General features: G+C 39.3%; 1 protein-coding gene across 2 annotated transcripts; it reads left to right on the top strand.

The window, feature by feature from the left end:
• The first annotated feature begins 1,282 nt into the window (after positions 1-1,282).
• LOC119722770 (prostatic acid phosphatase-like) lies at positions 1,283-18,747 on the top strand. 2 transcript variants are annotated; one of them, XM_038193077.1, is made up of 11 exons: positions 1,283-1,400; positions 2,229-2,324; positions 2,834-3,082; positions 4,160-4,261; positions 5,007-5,102; positions 5,776-5,899; positions 6,978-7,060; positions 8,361-8,467; positions 9,235-9,440; positions 11,007-11,190; positions 15,160-15,297. In XM_038193077.1, the coding sequence occupies exons 1-10, from the start codon at positions 1,302-1,304 to the stop codon at positions 11,177-11,179; spliced, it is 1,335 nt and encodes a 444-aa protein (XP_038049005.1). In that variant the 5' UTR covers positions 1,283-1,301; the 3' UTR covers positions 11,180-11,190; positions 15,160-15,297. The 2 variants fall into 2 exon arrangements, with proteins under 2 accessions (XP_038049005.1, XP_038049004.1); XM_038193076.1 differs by lacking the exon at positions 11,007-11,190 and having other exon boundaries at positions 15,160-18,747.
• The last annotated feature ends 293 nt before the right edge of the window (positions 18,748-19,040 follow it).

Genomic DNA, 19,040 nt, shown 5'->3' with positions numbered 1-19,040 from the left:
TGATTTTTTGGTCACAGCTCTCAATGAGGTAAATCAATTAGCCGAAGATTTATGAGTCCGTGTTGGCTGGCCTTATTGCCTGGGCGATTGTATTTCACTGAGGAGCGCGAGATGAGCGAGCGGGCTCCGCCGGGGCATTCCGGGGGGCTACGCACGGCTGGCTACTACCCGGCCACGGTGCCGATGATGAGGTGCCGTACTCAGTGGCAGCTAGATCGTCAATTCCGCAAAGGATTCAGCTCTGAAACCTAATGATTGCTTTGAGGGAAAGATAATTTCTTGTGACTGAATCAGGTAATTGATTTGAAATTAGCAGAGGAATTTTGTCGTTTGATGGTTTGTTAACCTAATCGCTAAACCAGAACGTAAAAGTAAACGTATCACATCTCTGGGAATGACTTTAATATTTCATGAAAATCCAGACAACTGACATAATTCCAGGGCAAATTTAACAATACAAATGCCCAACTTAAAAGACGGAAGACGATTGTATACTCCAATACTTTCTTGTGACAAAATACAGAAATCAGACCAGGATTTGGGGGCCGCGGCGAGCGCTAGAAACAGATTTTCGGAAACGGGGAGGTGGAACGTGGCAGGCCAGGGTGGTGGTGGCGGAGGGCGGGGGTGGCCTCCTAGTTAATTTTGTCCCCTCCCCCGACAGCTTTACCAGGGGACAGAAATACCGTCCACACCGCCCCTTTCTCGTGATAAACTTTAAGTTGACAAAAGTAGGCGGGTAAACTTGCCCTTGCAAAATATTGAAACAAACAAACGAACATCCAAAAAAGCAGTAAATATTTTTTCATTTGCTAGAGGAATGTGTTGCCGGCTTTAAATTTGTTCCATGAAAATCAAGTTTTATTAGGATTCTATTTTCGCCTTTATAAACACTAACACGGTTTTGGTTATTTTATTTTAAATATTTGTCGGTTTCTACCGAAATTGAATCTTCGCATGTTACACATCAAGATCGATCGCTGGACGAAATTTCAAATTATTAACACTGCTAGCTGGTATTTCTTGGGATATTTTCCCAAAACAATGAGCCCTTTTTCATATAATTATTAATTAAGCACAGTTTTGCAGCTACATGTAAACAATTGGCATCAAGCTATGATCGAATTGAAAATTGCGCCAATTATTGAACGACAACATGATTTATAACCGGGCGAAAACAATCTCGCAATTTTAAAAATAATCTTTCCCATCAATTTTATTTTTACAGCCTTTTTTTGGTCGGTCGCGATGTAGATAGCATTCAAAAGAGGGCGCTGTTTACAAATCATCCGAAGGAAAAGATGGCTGCGCCCGCAGAGTTCATATGGTGCTTTGTGATAATTTTTGCAGCATTTTGTAGTACCTCAAGCTCGAACAGGACGCTCAAACTCACACATGTGGTAAATAGCTGTTTTAGCTTTCTAATCATTAACTATGGTTTTGATTTTAGATTTTCTTTGCCGATTTTGAGCAGGTTAAGAATTCAAGTGTGACACGACAACAACGCCAGCGCAGCAAAACCAAGAGAGTTTACACAGGGCGCCCTCAATGTCTACATATTTTGTTATTTACTAAACAACAAAACCTGAAAACATCATTTAGATTCAGTGGCAATAATTAAAGTCTGAATTGTTGTACTGTGATGTACTCGTGTACATCACAGAAGAACAACATATGGGCACAATCACAATGACAATGTGACAATTGCAGAATACCCCGCCAATAATCTATACCTAAAAAACTGTGGAGTCACGCTTCAACGGCTTGGCACTTCCCACTCCAGTACAATTTAGCGTGAGGTGTGTGGTTACGTTTGTCCAGTATATGATCGTGTGAATTGACTCTGAGGCGAGTAACACACGCCGGAGGTGTGACACTTTTTTGGTCTGGAGACCGTTTCACAGATAGGTGTACTGCCACCTTTGTATGTCGTAATCTTTGTGGGGAATTTCATTGAATATATGCTGAGGATACAAACCCTTAAACTGAGCAGTGTCTTCCATAAATGACATCTCAGCAACAGCACTTTCAGTTGTCAGGAAAAGCATGGACAACTTCAATGTTTAAGGAAGTGCACTTTTCAATAAAATTAACCAAAAAGGAATGTCAAATAGTTTTCAAACATTTAAGAGGAGTACAAAGTTGCACAAAATGTGTTCCTAAGAAAATTCATCTCATGGACCCTATCAAATTTACTGTACCGGTTTATACTTCACTGTTTCTGGCAGCTTTTTAGGCATGGGAACCGCTCACCGATCAAGGCATACCCCTCGGACCCTTACCAGGAAGACACCTGGCCTCAGGGATTTGGACAACTCACCCAGGTACGTATAAAAGCCACAAGGGCTAAAGAGTTTGGGATACAGAAAGCAGTTGTTCAGTTGTGAATCAGTATAATGCTTCAATAGATTTTCCTATATGTTTTTCAAATTTGTCTAATCGTTGGCAGCGTATTTTATTTGCTTCTTTGTGTTAGCCGCTGACCTACAAGTTCAGCTATTTCATCTTCTGTTAGGAGAACAAACAGTTTCAGTCTCGCTTAACGTCGGCATTTTGTGAAATAGATTCGTGTCAGAGCGACACCACAGCAGCAGTGAAACTGTGTCATGGACGTTCTATTCACCATGCAATAGAACTTCCATTGCACTGTGCGCTGCGCACCGCACATACCGTGCGTTGGGACGAATAATTCATTGACATGTGATCAACTATCCACCAATCAGATGACGGGGATTTATTCAGGTGTTGTATATAATTGAATGTTCCATTTGTCACCTCATGACATTATTTGTACCATTGCACTCGTAAACATTCATTATACATATACCTGTAGGAAGGAATGCGGCAGCACTACGAGCTGGGCAAGTGGCTGAGGCAACGGTATGTGACCGACAGCAGACTGCTGAACTCATCCTACGTGAGGACCGAGATCCACGTCCACAGCACGGCCTATGATCGGACCCTGATGTCGGCCCAGAGCAACCTGGCCGGACTGTACCCACCGCAAGGCAGACAGATGTGGAATGAACAGTTGTCATGGCAACCCATCCCTGTGTTTACAAAGCCAACGTCTGAGAATCACGTAAGTTTGGAATCGTGTGTCTGGAATGTCTTGTTCAACAAGAGCATCTGGAAGGCTGCCATTTTTTTTGGCCTTTTTTTTTTCTTTCTCCATTAAGTCACACGACCCAAGAGTAAGTAAAAAGTAAAGTAAAGTCTGTCACAAGCCAATGTTGCTCACCAGGCCGGCGTTTATCTCCAGTTTTAAAAGCCTGAAACGACTGAGAATATTTCTACTCCCCCTGGATGGGATGCTAGTCCATTGCACGTCACTCCCCTGCTAATGCCGGTACCCATTTATACTCCTGGGTGGAGAGAGCCAAGTTGGGGTGAAGTGGCCTGCCCAAGGACACAACATATAGCCGGCAGCTGGATTCCAACCCCTGACCCTCTGATCATGAGTCACGAACCCTAACAACTTGGCCACACTCCCCCATGCAACCAAAGAGGACTTTAGACTAAAAGTTTGCGTGGGAGAGATGTAAAATAGTTTATTTTAGTTCATGCGGTATCCACTGCTATGTACTGTACCTCAGATTCGAACCAGCCAACCAATCCTGTTAGCTCAATAAGACATCTGCACTAGAAAGCAGGAGGTCGTGGGTTCGAGTCCCACCCGAGTGATTTTTCTAACTTTCACTCGGGAGGTAACACACTTAGTATACAGTGTTTATACGTCAGTGAAGGGCAAAACCTAATTTGAGCAATGTAAAAGTTGAGAGATAAACTCTTTAGCCACGTGGTTAAAACGTCTGTGCTTGTGAGTGGAGGGTTATGGGTTCGAGTCACTGATCTCTATCATACTGTCTTGAAACCACATCAAGAAGCCAGGCATAAGTTACTTGGACACCATCTTTAAAGGTCTTAACTGTACAGAAATCTGTGCACCAACTCATGGCAAAGCACAAAGGGGACACCATTTGGTTTTCCTTTTTTTTTACGCACCCTGTACAGATTTGTGGTATCAAGCTTCGTTTCTCATAAACAATCTGTTAACACTGAGTAGCTGTAAACTTGTGTCAGTGACGGGCAAAACTCAATGGAAAATCTCAACAGAACTCGTTCTGACATGGTTTTCATGCTTGATTTTTCTTGGCAGTTACTAGTCGCGGATAATCATTTGGATTGTCCAAGATTGGAGGAACTTGGGAAAGAAAACGAGAAACTACATGTACATGAAGACTACATCAGTAAAAACAAGGTGAGAACAAGTTTGTTTTCAATAAGGGAATAAATGTGTGCTTTGCCAGTTTTAAACACTATGTTTAAAACCGGTTTGGAGTCTGGGGCTGGGGTCAATATCAGCGTCCAGACTCCAAACTGGTCTTAAAAATAGTGTTTAATACCGACCAAGCACATATATATTCTTATTCATAAATACCTTTTTGGTAAAAAATCTGAGCATTTTGTTCAAAAAGTCAAAACAAGTCACAAATTATAAATTCCGAACAATTTTGTTCAACAATTTTACTTCAAGTTTTTCGAAACACCCTTCTAGTTAAGTTATGGTATGTCCCTCTCCCGAGCAGTTGTAAACAACTCATTTTATGCAGATTGGCGGGCGCGTCGCGCGTACTGCGCGATGTGGCGCAGAACGCAGCTGTGCCGGTATAGTGTGAATTTGGGACCATGAAATACTGACTCACTGGTAGCATTGCGCATGCCTACGTGAGGATTGTGAAGGTTCAACCAATAAAACAATGCTGGCACCAGATTTCATAGGGGTCCACATTTCATGTGACACTGGAAAAGTGTTTAAGACCGGCCAGCCATGTCTTTATCAACCGTTTAAAACTGGCCACATGACAGGCTCTGGACTAATAGGAATGGGTAAACTGTCTTAGGTATTTATGAATCAATTATGTAATGAGTTCTTGCTGGTTGAATGCTTGTACTTTAACAAATTATGAATTAACTGCTGGTTCTGCTTTATGTTTTGTTTGCAGGATTTCTTCGACACTCTTGCCAAACATGCAGGTTATGATGTCAGCAATGTCACATATCAAAATTTTACAAGAATAGCAGATTCATGGTATTTTGAGGTGAGCACACAGTCGTGTTTTACTATACTCTCGAGGACAATGCTTTGTGTTTTCCTTTGTCCCTGTAATATAACACTCTCCCATAGACTAAGCACATGGAACCTTACGACAGAGGACCGTTTTCAACAAAAGACCCACCGCCTGAGGACTGAAAGGATCTGTTGTTCTCCCTTTGTGTGTTGGTCCTCGGGGGTTATGTAGGACACATAAACTCTTACAGGTAGCTGGATTTGTCGTCATAATTTTAAACAGAAATTAGAGCAAAGTTTAGTTTAAAAGTATCTAAAGCCATGTTCCCATTGAAATCTTTTTGGTTAACCAACCGCAACTTTCCTGTAGAATGACAAAATTATGTCCAATGGGGACAGACGGTAAACTAACCGCCCTGTATCTTACCTCAACCGTGTAAATAAGCATGTATGCATAAACAAATAATTTTCAGGAGGTTCTAAACTCCTCAAAATCATTTGTAAAAACTGACTGTAAAACTATATACCAGTAAGGCCTAGGCTCCCTGTAGTCACTCCCCCCCCCCCCTCCCCTAAGTTTCTGCGTGGCGGCTGACATGGAAGCGAATACAGCTGACACGGTTTATTTTAAAATTTCTTCTGTTAAAGCATTTGCTCTGGTTTTTATATTGTAGTTATGTATACATTTCTTTCTAATATTACAGATTAGAGACGGTCGATCATTACCGACGTGGGCAACTCAAGACATCATTGACAGAGTACTACCCATGCTGGACTTTTCATACGCCTCCGAGGTTCAAAACGAAGAGTACTTCAGACTTCGCTCAGGTAAACCCCAGATTGTCTGAGAAGACTAGGGTCCGATTACATAAAGTTGATTATAAGTTGAATTCACGGCTTGGTAAGATAATAGGCTGTGCATGAGTTAGTGCATTAGTTATGTGGAGTGCTGTGGCCTAGTGGTCTGGAGCATTTGTGGTCTGCAGGTAATTCTGCAGGTTGTGGGTTCGAGTCCAGCCTGGGGTTATGGTGAGTGTGCCCTTGGGCAAGGCACTTTGTCACTCATTGCTTCTCTCCACCCAGGAGTAGATGGGTACTTGTGAGGGCAGAGATGGTTACTGGGAGAGGTTGATTACGGCCAAGAGCGCCAAAATGGCTGCCTACCGGCCATGTATGCTCCCCAGGGAGTTGAGAAGGTTTCAGGAGTGTTTGCCCGTTGAAACAGGGAAAATAATAATTGTAAAGCGCTTTGATACCCCGTTGCGGCATAAAAGCGCTATATAAATGCCTGTTATTATATTAAATATTGTATTGTGCTGTGTATTTCCAAGTAATTTAGTATTCGCTTATTGAAATATGGATATGGTCAAATATTCGAACATTGATATCGAGATAAAAACATATTTGGGTCATTCCATGTCAATTCAACATCACCCGACCCTCACAGATTTAAACGATATGTGATGTAGTGATTGGCCTATTATGAGAGACCCCCTATGTATCAATACATTTTTCTTGAGACAGCTGACTAGTTGATAAAAGTGCAAATTAGGGCTAATATTCCTCATGGACCCCCCTCAAAACAATCGTGTAAAGTGGCACTCCACGATAATATGTCATTTGTCCCCCCCCAAAAAAAAAATCTTGACTTATATTACGAATAAAATTACATCACAGAAGTTTTTGTCATCTTCTCGACACGATAATATTTTTCCTGTTGAATTTTCTTTTTATTAAAATGCTGTTTGTTTGTTCAGTGGCTGATTGGCTTTTCAGATATTCGGTGTATTTCACATATTTGGCACGGCTCCTACTGTCAAATGGCACCTCTTTCATGAGGCGTGCCCAATTTAGCAAAATGTTGACATCATGATTTTTTTTTCCTCGTTCACATTTGATCATGCAGGTACCTTATTGAATGAAGTTGTCACCCACTTCAAGGCGGTAACTGAAGGGACAGAGACCACAAAATTGTACATGTATAGCGGTGTAAGTCAACTCTCTTGATATCTTTAGAAGTTAAAAACTTTGGTTTTGTTGTTACCAGGGTTCCTACAGTCGTGGGAAATCTTGGGAAAAATTGTGGAATCTAAAGCTGTCATAAATCATATCTAATCTAAAGCTGTCATAATCTTCGGGCTTCTCTTTATTGTGTTATTTCCCTGCTATTTGTAATCTTGTTCTTGCGTATTTGTTTGCCTTTTTTGTCCAGTTCATTTGTCATTATGTGCGGGTCCGCATGCTTCCGAGCAACAGTGATTAGATTCGCTTTTGCGGTCCCTGACCCACATAATCGTTTTCTTTGTGATTTTTTGTGTCTTACTGGTTATTGTTCAACTCCCAATTGGGAAGCCCACTCCAGCTGTCATTTAAAGTGCATGCCCTCTACTTCATGATTTTTTAATAATTTAAATTTTAATTTAAATTTAAATTACATGTTTATACGTTTCTTTTGTTGTGCGTTTCGTTTCAACCACTTTTGTGTAATTTTTGTTTGGTTTTGTATCACTGTTTGTAATTCTTTGTTGAGGTCAAATAAATAATAATAATAATAAAAAGTCTTGGAAAACTTAACAAGAAAGTTGAATATTCCAAGGACAAAAGCCGCAGAAAATTAATTGAATCCTGCACAACCCTTGAGCTGTGATGCATAACATTTTGCTGTTATTAAAACCCTTACTCCCTAGGCCCTTTTGCCAGGATTTAGCCTCAATCCTGCAAAATCCTCTAATTGGACTCATGGAAAAATAGCATATAGCCTCAATCCTACAAATTCCTCCATTTTTTCTTGAGTATGGTCCGTGGAGGGGTGACCACTGCCTGAATCCTGCAAAATCCTGCGGCAGTGACTGTCAATATGTTGAGGCTTGGCCGGTGACATCCTGGAGCAGTGCAGAGGATTTCAAGCATAATCCAGGCCTATATTTATGCATGGCTGAGCAAAAACACAAACAAGGTCCAGCCCAAGACCTTGACAAAGTGCATCCTACGAAATCACTAATGCACATTTGCCATGTAACCTCAATCCTCCAAATTCCTCCACTTTGGCAAAGCGGATTTTGAAGGATTCAGGGTGGTTATCAGAATTGCCAGAGTTGTACATGAAACAGGGACATGAACAAAAATGGACCCCAAAATTTCAGAATGACCCATGGTCGAAATCCATGTACCTCATAACAGTCTCTTTTCTTTTCGGTATCTGTTCTTGCTCTTCCATTTGTGGCACCTCGTTCTCACTTGACCACTGCTCGTCAATAAACCTGATTTTTTTTTTGTCTTGTACTTTCAGCATGATGATAACGTGGCCTGGTTACTACGATCACTAAATGTCTTCAACAACCTCGGTCCACCTCCAGCTAGCTGCGTTATGATAGAATTATATCTGGAAGACGATAAGTAAGTATATGGCACGATAAACAGTATAAAACAAGTGCGAGTGCACAACAAGCTCCGGTCGTCTTGCATGAAAGTCTTGCATAAAATCTATCAAAATGATCCCTGCCAGAAATGGCTGACGCCCAAAAATGTGTCGCTGATGGCACATATGGAGCACCATACTTTAGATGTATACCTAGATTTGTAGCGATTTGTGATAAATACCACGTGACTACAACATTACTGCACATAATTTTGCCTCCATTTACAAACTTTTCTTAAACATCTCTCTGAATTGTAAGAAAAAAGTTTTGTTAAGTATTTAATTTATTTTGTTTGCTTTTTTTGAAAATTTAGATTTGGCAGTTATATTTTGTGGGATACTTATGAGGTGTATTTTGGTCAATTTCCCTGACCTTACCTTAGATGAAACGGAGTACTCTATAGAAATCTGGGAATTGTCATATCAGGGAACCAGACTAGCTGGCTTGCACCCGTTTCACAGATGTGCAATCGATTGCATGCAAAAAGTGGACTAACTATTTTTGATACCTTGGGGGCAGTATTTGCAAAAAGTCAGTTTTTTTTCCTATAATGATAGTCTTTCGACCATCGTTGAAAATTGATTCAAAACAAAATATCAAGTTTTCTTGAAAATGATAGCACACCAGGTGCCATGATTTCACAGGATGGTTGAGACTATTATTCATTTGCAGTCAAGTAAGGTATTTCATAATAGAAATTAAAAAAAAAACCTTAAAAATCTGCTATTTTCTGTTCTCCACCAGGTCGTACACCGTAGATGTTTTATTCAAAAACAACACCAAGGCGGAGCCCATTAAACTTCCAATGCCAGGGACCAAGGGCCCGTGCACACTGGATCATTTCTTCGAGATTACAAAGGACTGTGTGGTCACTGATGCTGTGACAGCTTGCAAAGCACAGGGGACCTCGGGCCATAACTCAGGCTTCCTACCCAAAACGTGGAACACAGGTACAGATAGTACACTTGAATAAGGGAATATAAGTGTGCTTGGCCGGTGTTTATCCCCCTGGCTTTCAAGCTGGACAGGGATATTGCAATCAGGTGTTCTGATCTGATACACCGTGCCCTCTGGAGACGTGCATACAATTGGGAACAAAAGATTGTATTCGTCTCCACAGGGCAATTTCTATAGATGAATACGTCTCCACAAGGTTTTCACAAATTAGATATATGGATTTTGCTCAAAAACTAGGAATTTCCAAGGTGGGTTGATCCGTCGCAAATGGAAGAGTTTTAGAAAGGGGATATTAAGTCCGAATTTCAGCCAAGGAAATTAATTCTGGCTAAAATAAGAGCATTTTGAAACTTCACTTTCAAACTCGAAAACTTTACTACACGGGAACAAAGAAATGTCTCCACAATGATACAAATTTCAGTATGTGTGTGTGCCATTTTGGTTAGGTTCACTGTAAGTTCAGTTATCAATCTCAACCAAACCTGAAAGGTGGTCTTTGGAGAGAAAGGCCGATGTCAAAAAAATCCTTTCCAACATGGATATTTACGAGTTCTCTGTGGAGCTCAGCTCAGTATTACTAACATGTGGGCCTTTCCACACTAAAGGAGTACAAAAGTGTGACATGGGATCGGGAAATGAAGCAGGATGATAATATCAAGTTGTTTGTCCTATTTTCCACTTGTACATTCCCACCCCATTGTTGAGGATTGTGCTTTTAACAAATTTATGACTTTCCAGGCAAATTTGACAAGATATTTATGCTCAGAAAGTTTGCCAGGAGGATCGCGCAAGTTTTACTTGCAGTATTTGAAACACTATGTTTAAGACTGGTTGGCTTCTGGATGTTGATAGTTACCCGAGCTGAATCCCATTCATTAAAACCTTTTCAGTCATAAAAAAATTAAAATTGTTCAGTCCAAAAAGCAAAACAAGTGAAAAAATTTGAAATTTCTAGTGATGTTGTTCAACAAGTTTTCTTCATGTCAAGGTTCGAACCCACGTTACCACGGCACGTGAGTCGAACACCGTAACCATTTAACCACAGCGCAACCATTGAAACCAGGTACCTTGGAATAATCGTTTGATCCTTGACGGGGAACATGGTGCTTGTGTTCTTGGGCAAGACAGTTTACTACAATTGCCTCTCTCCGCCCAGGAGTATAAATGGGTACCTGTGAAGGTAGAGACCAGAATGCACTGATCTCGAGCTGCTGCAAAAAAAAAATGGTTTGAATAATCGTTCAAAAGTGTCTGTCATAAAAAAAAAAATCAATCCAAAAATCAATCGTAAGTCATCGGTCATCCTGTCGCAAGTCAAGTCACAAGCTTTTGCAAAGAAATGTGACGAAGTGACAATCCTTGGGTATTGTTCGTCACCTGTCACTTGTGTGACCTGATTCGTCACGGTGACGTGAATTGTGATTGGCTCGTTGTGGACTATACTACAGCTCTCGTGCCTTTGGGGAGAAATACAAATCTTCTTTGCAGTTTGAACTTTTACCACGAATTCCAATGGATATCAAGGGGAACAAAGATTCGTGTCGATTTTTTGTCCGCAGGATTTTTACCTTTCGCTGCCAGCCAGCGGGCTTTTCAGTGGCTGGTCATTTTCTCGTTGCTCACAATTGTCGTCCTTCTGGCGAGCCTGCGGAAAGGCTGCAGATTTCTGCGCAACCTTAACAACAACGTCAAGCTGCGTCTGTTCTCGCCGCCCGCCAGACCGGACGTGTAGACAGTCCATATGTGAGACACTTTTTTCTGATCTAACCTTTTTTATTTCGTTTTGCCATTGCTTAAGGTGGATGCGGCTTGTTATGATCACAAAAGCATCTGGCCTTCTCTTTGCCGATTATTAACTTGAAATTAATGTTTGCTGGCAGAACGCAGTGCATGTCTGCATACGAAGCATCTTGATACTTTTGTTTAACCATGTTTGCACCCGAGTTCATTCATTAATATTTAACCCTAACTCCGCAGGCATTTTTGCTAGGATGTAACCTCAATCCTGCAAAATCCTCCAACTACTCCGTGTTAAAATAGCATACAGCCTCAATCCTGCAAAATCCTCTGTTATTTCTTGAATGTGGTCCTTGGAGGGGTGACCACTGCCTCAATCCTGCAAAATCCTCCGGTAATCACTGTCAATATTATGAGGCAGAGCCAGTGACATCCTGGAGCAGTGCAGAGGATTTCAAGTTTAATATAGGCTAAATTTATGCACAGCTGAGCATAAACAACACAAGGTCCAGCCCAAGACCTTGACACAGAGCATCCTCCAAAATCAACCACACACTTTTGCCATATAGCCTCAGTCCTGCAAAATCCTCCGTTTTTGCAAAGATGATTTGGGAAGGTTAGTGACAAATAGAGACTTAGGTAGACTCTTCCTTGAAGACAATAATGTCACGCGAAATGAGCATCAAGTAAAAATATCCGTTTTGCAGTAGATCGGGGAAAGCCAAAATTTGATGGATTGAAATTTGTTTTTGTTTTGTCTTCACGCAAACCTTTCTTCCTTTCTCGATTGTGTTTGATCCATCACAGATCCATTCAAACTTTTTCATCTCATTTCCTTAGTTGACTGTTCATTCACTTGAGTACAACAGCTGGAATATTTCGATAGCATTTTCTCAAAAATGAATTTTCAAACTCTACTTTAGGTTGCGGTCTGTATCTCGTTCACTGAATTCAGTACCCCTAAATGTTATATACCATTGAAAAGCTCAACCAATCAGAATCCACCAACACAAGCATTCCCAATCCTAACACAGCCTACTTAAGGAGTAGCATCTCCAACTCTCCTCAGTCTCCTGACGATGACTAGAGCAGGCTTGATGAAACATTGAGACCAAAGACAACTTCTTTTAGAACTAAGCAGGACTGTTCTTATCAGAACTAAAACCTACTTAGCGAAAGTTGATAATAAGCAGGACAAGTTAAAGGGAATATACAACATTTGCAAACATCAAAAAATAAAACTACCAAGTTTTTACGAAATACCTTACTAGGATGTTGGTAAATGACAGTCTAAAGCATCCTGTAAAATTATGGCACCTGGTGTGAAGTCATTTTCAAGAAAATGGTATTTTTGTATACATTTCCAACGGTGGTCGGCCGATCACCGTTGGAAAAACCTAACTATTTTTCAACTACTCCTCTAACTTTACACTTTTTTTCAGTCCAAATTTTGCTTGCTATTGGTTACATGTTCACGATCGGGTGCAGGCCAGCTAGACTGGTTCCCTTACCTTACAATTTTCCGGCATCTATAAATTTATCCATTTTATCTTTAGTGGGGTCAAGGAACCAGACTACTTGAACAATTTTTGTTTTTCTTGGTTTTTCCAGCATTTTCGAAAACAAAACTTCAAACATGTCAGTGTAACAATAATTTGATCTATTATACTAACCCCTCAAATAGTTCATTTCTGAAAATTACAGCAAAAGCCAATGATGTACATTCCCTTTAAATCAGAACTAAACATTTACTGAGCAACAGTAGTTATTACCACATGGTGTTACCGCAAATACTCTACCATGCAAAGCCTAAAATTTGATCTAAAAATTTCTTGTTCAGCAGAATCCAGAACTGAAAAAAAGTCACTATTCTTAAGAATTCAGACTTTATTTTGCGGTGATGGGTCACATATTGTTTATAAGCACTGTTTATTATATTGCTTCCATATGCATGAGGCTCACACTATGACACTATACATGTAGGTGTGTGCATGGTTTATGCAGGTTGAGATTAAAGTTCTTATAGTCTTGCACACTTAGTTTGTGCCATATGCACATGAGCCAGTACACGCAAGCGCTATTTTGCACACATGGAGCTTTAATGAAGCGCCTTCTACTATGCATGCACGGAGCCTATAGTAATAAGAATTCTAGCGTTTTGCACACTAAGGAAAAGCTTTTGTAATTTTTTTTTGTAGATGCCTCTATCTCCTTGCTGCCGACCCCTTCCTTCCAAAAAGAATCAACAAAAAAATGAAAAAAAGTCCACTCAATTTCTGATGCATTCAAATAGAAAAGAATAATTGACATGAATTTGATGCTGTTTTGTCAAAACACTTCACTGTACAGGGTGAGTAAAAAAAACCCGCATCCCAAATGATAGGACCAATTTTTGAATGAAGTTTTGCCTGTAGCACTTTCAAAATCTAGGATAAAAAAGCCCAATCAATGAGCTTTCTGTTAGTACAAGAATCATTCAAATCACTCATGTACTTTTTAAGATACAGCACTTTGAACACAAACATTGTTTTAAAGTTCTGTCTACGGATCACAAAAAAGGTACGTGTTCTTTCAGCAAAACGAAAACAATTCACATGCATCCCTATGTGAATTGTTTTCATTTTGCTGAAAGAACACTTCCTTTTTTGTGCTCCGTGGACAGAACGTTAAAACGGTGTTTGTGTTCAAACTTCCGTAACTTGAAAAGTACATGAGTGATCTGAATGATTCTTGTACTAAAAGAAAGCTCATTGATTGGGCTTTCATATCTCAGATTTTGAAAGTGCTACAGGCAAAACTTCATTCAAAAGTTGGTCCTGCCATTTGCGACCCGTTTTTTTTACTCGCCCTGTAGTCCGTGGGAAAAACTGACTTGTGGTGTGACGTCCACATTTCTTTCCAAACTGCTCTGGAGTTCGACCTCTCATATGCTGCACTCATTTCAAATTAGAACAGTTTTGTTTTAATTTCAAATTTTGGAATGTCATGGGTTCAAATCCTGTTTAAGTCGTTGATCTTTGTTCAGCCAAAAATTGCACGTAAAGTGGAGCATGTTGTGCAATTATTTGAGTCCATTTTTTTCCATTCTCCAACCAACCCTGTTCAGAGTGTGACCCATCACCCTCACTTAAACCAACTACAGGGTGAGTCCAAAAAAAGCGAAACCCAAACCCCCAAAAATATATTTCATATTTAAAAAATTATGTAGCACTGAACATAATAATGACTGGAAAGCCAATTTCATAAGCTACTTTTAGATGAAAAGAATACTGAAATTGCACAGTCCGTTCAAAGAATATCACAATTTAAACACAATGTCTTTAAAGTTTGTTTCGTCCAAAAAAAGCAGTTTATTGTGTATTCTGACTGTTTGGAACAACAAAGAAAATGACACAGAATACTTCTTTCAACAACTGTCAACAACTGTAGTACGCAATATCTTTATCAACAACCAAAGGCAAACAATATGATTTATAAAATCCCCTTTTTTTTAAAGACGGGCCTTCTAAAGGACTTTGTTGAAAATTTTTAAACTTTTAAACTGAGGTTTTATCCCTGGCAATGTTTGAAGACAATTGTGATGAGGATTCTTGAAATCGCATTTTTGGACAAAAGAGGTTTTAGGATCGTTGTGTTTAAACAGTGATATTGTTTGAACGGATTGAGCAATTTCAGTACTTTTTTCATCCAGTAGTAGCTTATGAAATTGGCTTTCCAGTCATTATTATGTGTGGTGCTACACATTTTTTTAATATGAAATTTAATTTTAGGGGTTTGGGTTCTGCTTTTTTGGACTCGCCCTCTATTTTCACCAGTAACTTTTAAACATCCACCCTGATCAATGGCAAAATGAAACATGAAAGGTTAACGCAGAAAATACTAACACAGCATGAGTCAGGCACGGGCTCTTCCCTCAAAAATTTACCGATCTCTTCATCTCAAAGTTGAAACCACCTTTTTTGTTTTCTTGTCTAGGTTGGATTTTGGCAGCTGGGGCTATGCTACTTGCCGTTGTTATCGCCGTTGGCATGATCGTCTTACTTTTCATCGGTACCCGACGGAGGAAGCAACTGAGGAAGGCGCGCCAAATGCAGCCAATCAGCTTCCGTCTTCTAGGTCACACGGCCACGGACTCGGAAGACGAGTCCGTTTTTGATACATGACCAGACAGAAACTAAAAATAGGTGAACTCTAGTTGTCACTGATACTTAGAAAGTGCATAAGATCATTTGCTTTTTGATCATTTGTTTTTTGTTGTTGGCATTTTTAGCTGCGGGATAGCAGCTCAACAAGTCATCATATCTCTCCGTTAGTAGTTAGTAAGTTAGTTAGTTAGTAAGTAACAAACGTTGATATTGTCTATTGCACCTACATATTTTGACCGATTTCAACGAAACTTTGTCAAAAGTATCAGTAGCCCAGCCCCAATATGTCACATGACCAAACTGGGGTCAAGGGTCATCATGGGGTCACTGGGGTCATTGTAGTAGCATTCTTAATTGTGAGGCGCTCTGGCAAAATAAGACAGAACTTGGCAGAGGTCGAATTGTGGGTTTACTTTAGGGGTATTAGGGTAGAGAATATTATTCTCCTTTCGAGACTGTTTGTTGCTTTTCATGAAAACCTGACCTTCAAAAAATGTCAAGGTTTATAGATCTTTGGACTGAACTTTAAAGACATCTGCAGAATGGAGGTGATGAACATTTTACAGGTACAAAAAATTAGAAGGTAAGTTGTTCTCTAAATTTTCATGATGATATTCCATTTTTTGTTGTGGGTGTAATTATTATATCAAACTCACTTTAAAACGTCACTTGTAAACATTGCTATTTGACTGCATAGATAAAATAATAGAATTGTAAGCATCGATGCAATGTCCAAGACAACAAGCATCTGAAAATAATTTATTGAAAATGTGCAATATTATCCATTTCAGACCCTTAACATATGTGATAGATTGAGCCAAAAAAGATGTGAGTTCAACCAAACAAAGAAAAAAGAAAAAAAGAAGTCAAATGATGTTCACACATTAATGCTGTGACTTTGTTCAAATCATTCCCGTCAGCAACGTAACAAGTGGGAACATTACTGAAACGTGTATATGTGAAATACTGTAGAAATAAACTTTATATTCTATTTTATGCTTGGAAAAAGCTACGGTACTAATATAAATCTTACCCGGCATGTGTAGACTTTTACTTAGCAGTGATGAGGTTCATATGGTATATATGCAGTATCCCGGCAGCACACATATTAGACGATGCAAAAATATATGGAGTTTAGCATCATTAATTAGCATTCATAAATACCCAGGACAATTTACCCATTCCCGTTGGTCGAGAGCCGGTCATGTGGGTGGTTTAAACCGCCAGTAAAACATCGCTCAGTATGCCAATCTCCATATAAGGAGATTTTTAGCACAACGCGTGCGAGGCACATGCCAGAACCATGGCCAGAGGGTTGTTTCACAAAGCATGAAGTAAAATTGTTGAACAAAATTGTTGAAATTTTGTCAAGTTTTTGAAGTGCTTTGACTTTTATATTGAAAAGGTATTTATGAATGGGAATAAATATGTGCTTGGCCCAATGCTTGGGCCAGTATCGGTGACCAGGCTCCTAGTCCAGTTTGAAAAACACATATTTATTCCCTTATTATTTGTTTGTTTGTATGATGATTAGTGGAATGTGCTTTAATACCCACCATAGCCTTACTCGGAATGCACCGTATATGTGCTAGTATACTGTGTCCAGTTCGCGATGTTTCTATTGGAAAGATTTTTCCTTCTTGAAAATCTAATGAACTATACTCTCCAAATATGTATCGATATTTGCGATTATTTTTTAAAAAGCTGCGAAAAAGAGGGCGCTTTGAGGGATCGGTTTTCTTTTTGAACACCCTGTATAATGAGTCTTCTTCCTTTTGCACTAGGAATCCATGATAGCACAGCGCACAGGGAGAGCTTAATTAAGAGGGTGCATTTGATATTTTCTTTTTATTAATGGGCTTTACCGAGGCTGTTGCTTACTATAGGAAATAGGTATTACTTGTATTTATTGTTAAGTCTACCTCTTTTGATCGATCAAAATATTCTTGACGAGCATTTTATGTGTTATGTAACTTCATTTGCGAGTCAGTTGAAATCAAAAGCAGAATAGACTTTTTTGGGGTTCAGATAGTTTTGTGTTTGTGCTAAATTGTGCATTTGGTTTAATTATTCATAATTAAGACTGGTGGTTAACAAGTGAAATACGGGCAGAGTTTGTGAATTGTTCACATCCACTGTGATGTTAACGTGAAAGTTTACACTTTTTTCTATTAAGTGTTACAGCAAATGCTCTCATCAATAGTACTAAAGAGTGCCACTGCATTTTCAGATACCAGGGAAATAATTATTCATATTAATTTTTGCGGAATCACGCACATGTATTCAATTATCTTAAATATCTGGCGAGTTCATTGCTGGCCATATGTTGTGTCCTTGGGCAAGCCACTTCATCCCTACTTGCCTCTCTCCACCCAGGAGTATAAATGGGTACCGGCATTAGCTGGGGAGTAACCAGCGATGGACTAGCATCTCGTCAAGGGGTAATTGAAATACTCTCAGTCGTTTTACGCCACTGAAACCGGAGATAAACGCCAGCTTGATGGGCCATATTGGCTTGTGACAGACTTTACTACTTTCATTGAATATGAAATTATTTCTGAAGAAACTCTGGCCAGGCATGTATGCCAGGTGCCTTAGTTCTGGAGTTTTTTTCACCTTAGACTGCCAGCAATTTTCACGACATGTTTTCCTACTCCCATTCGTTTCCTGCTGCTATTTTGGACCAAAAAACAGGTGACTACAACTGATAATGTAGTAATCAATGAATAATGTATCACCAACCGATAATGTCGCAAAAATTGACCAATACTGTATCACGAACCGATAGTGTAACACAAAATTGGCCGATAGTGTAGTAACATGTACTTCACTGTCAGTCTATGGTTGTTACATTATCGGTCCTAACTGATAATGTGACAAAAATTGACTGATCGTGTAGTACCATTACTACAGTATTAGTAATTTTTTGTTGCATTATCGGTAAGTGATACAGTATCAGCCAATTTGTGTGAAATTATTTGTTAGTCATTATTATCCGTTGGTTGATACATTATCAAATGTAACAAGGTGTCCTTTTACCACATTGGTCGAAAAAAATAACCTTTTTTTGCCCCAGGAATTCTTTTTAGCTGAAAGTATCCGAGAGTAGTAAACAGGCAGGGCTGATTCAGGAAAAATATCAAAATCTTACGCAAAAGCTTTGTGTTGTATATTAGTAGTACTATAAAGTAATATTTATGCCACTTGTAATGACAACTTGCAACAAGACTCGCTGTTCTTCAGCTAGAAAACAATACAGTAATGGCTACCTCTTGTTGCTAGAGTTTATATGCCAATTTTTCCTTTCGGGCCTATTTTTCATTCTTTTGTACATATTATTTTTTTTTGTCTGTTGGCTGCAACGAAATAAATAAATCTCAATTTACATTGCAACTTGTGTTGTATTTGTAACTCTGAAGTCTCGTCCCGTTGATGTATTTATTAAGTCTTTATGACCGTTGTCTTTCACTGTTGTATTTATCGTCGTATTCTACAACTGGTTATTTAAAAGAAGAAAAATGAACTGAGAAAAGAGATGAACAAAACAAAATTGATTATTCTTTTTTCTGGAGGCAAACTTCCTTTTATTATTTTGTACCAGTGATAACATTGAAGTGGAATTTTTGTATCAATTTACGATGGTCGGCTGACCATCGTTGAAAAAAAAAAAAATTCAAATACTGCCACTAATTTACTTAGGTTAGTTAGTCC

This window comes from Patiria miniata, unplaced genomic scaffold, assembly GCF_015706575.1.
Source record: "Patiria miniata isolate m_02_andy unplaced genomic scaffold, ASM1570657v1 HiC_scaffold_16, whole genome shotgun sequence".
In the NCBI taxonomy this organism is placed as follows: Eukaryota; Metazoa; Echinodermata; class Asteroidea; order Valvatida; family Asterinidae; genus Patiria; species Patiria miniata.
Note: the sequence above shows the minus strand (reverse complement) of the source record. Positions and strands in the feature narration are given on the sequence as shown.

Coding starts and splice junctions, on each gene's coding strand:
- LOC119722770 (XM_038193076.1), top strand. CDS start 1,302: ATGGCTGCGCCCGCAGAGTTCATATGGTGCTTTGTGATAATTTTTGCA. Junction 3,083..4,159: donor AGCCAACGTCTGAGAATCAC/GTAAGTTTGGAA, acceptor TTTTCTTGGCAG/TTACTAGTCGCGGATAATCA. Junction 5,103..5,775: donor CAGATTCATGGTATTTTGAG/GTGAGCACACAG, acceptor CTAATATTACAG/ATTAGAGACGGTCGATCATT.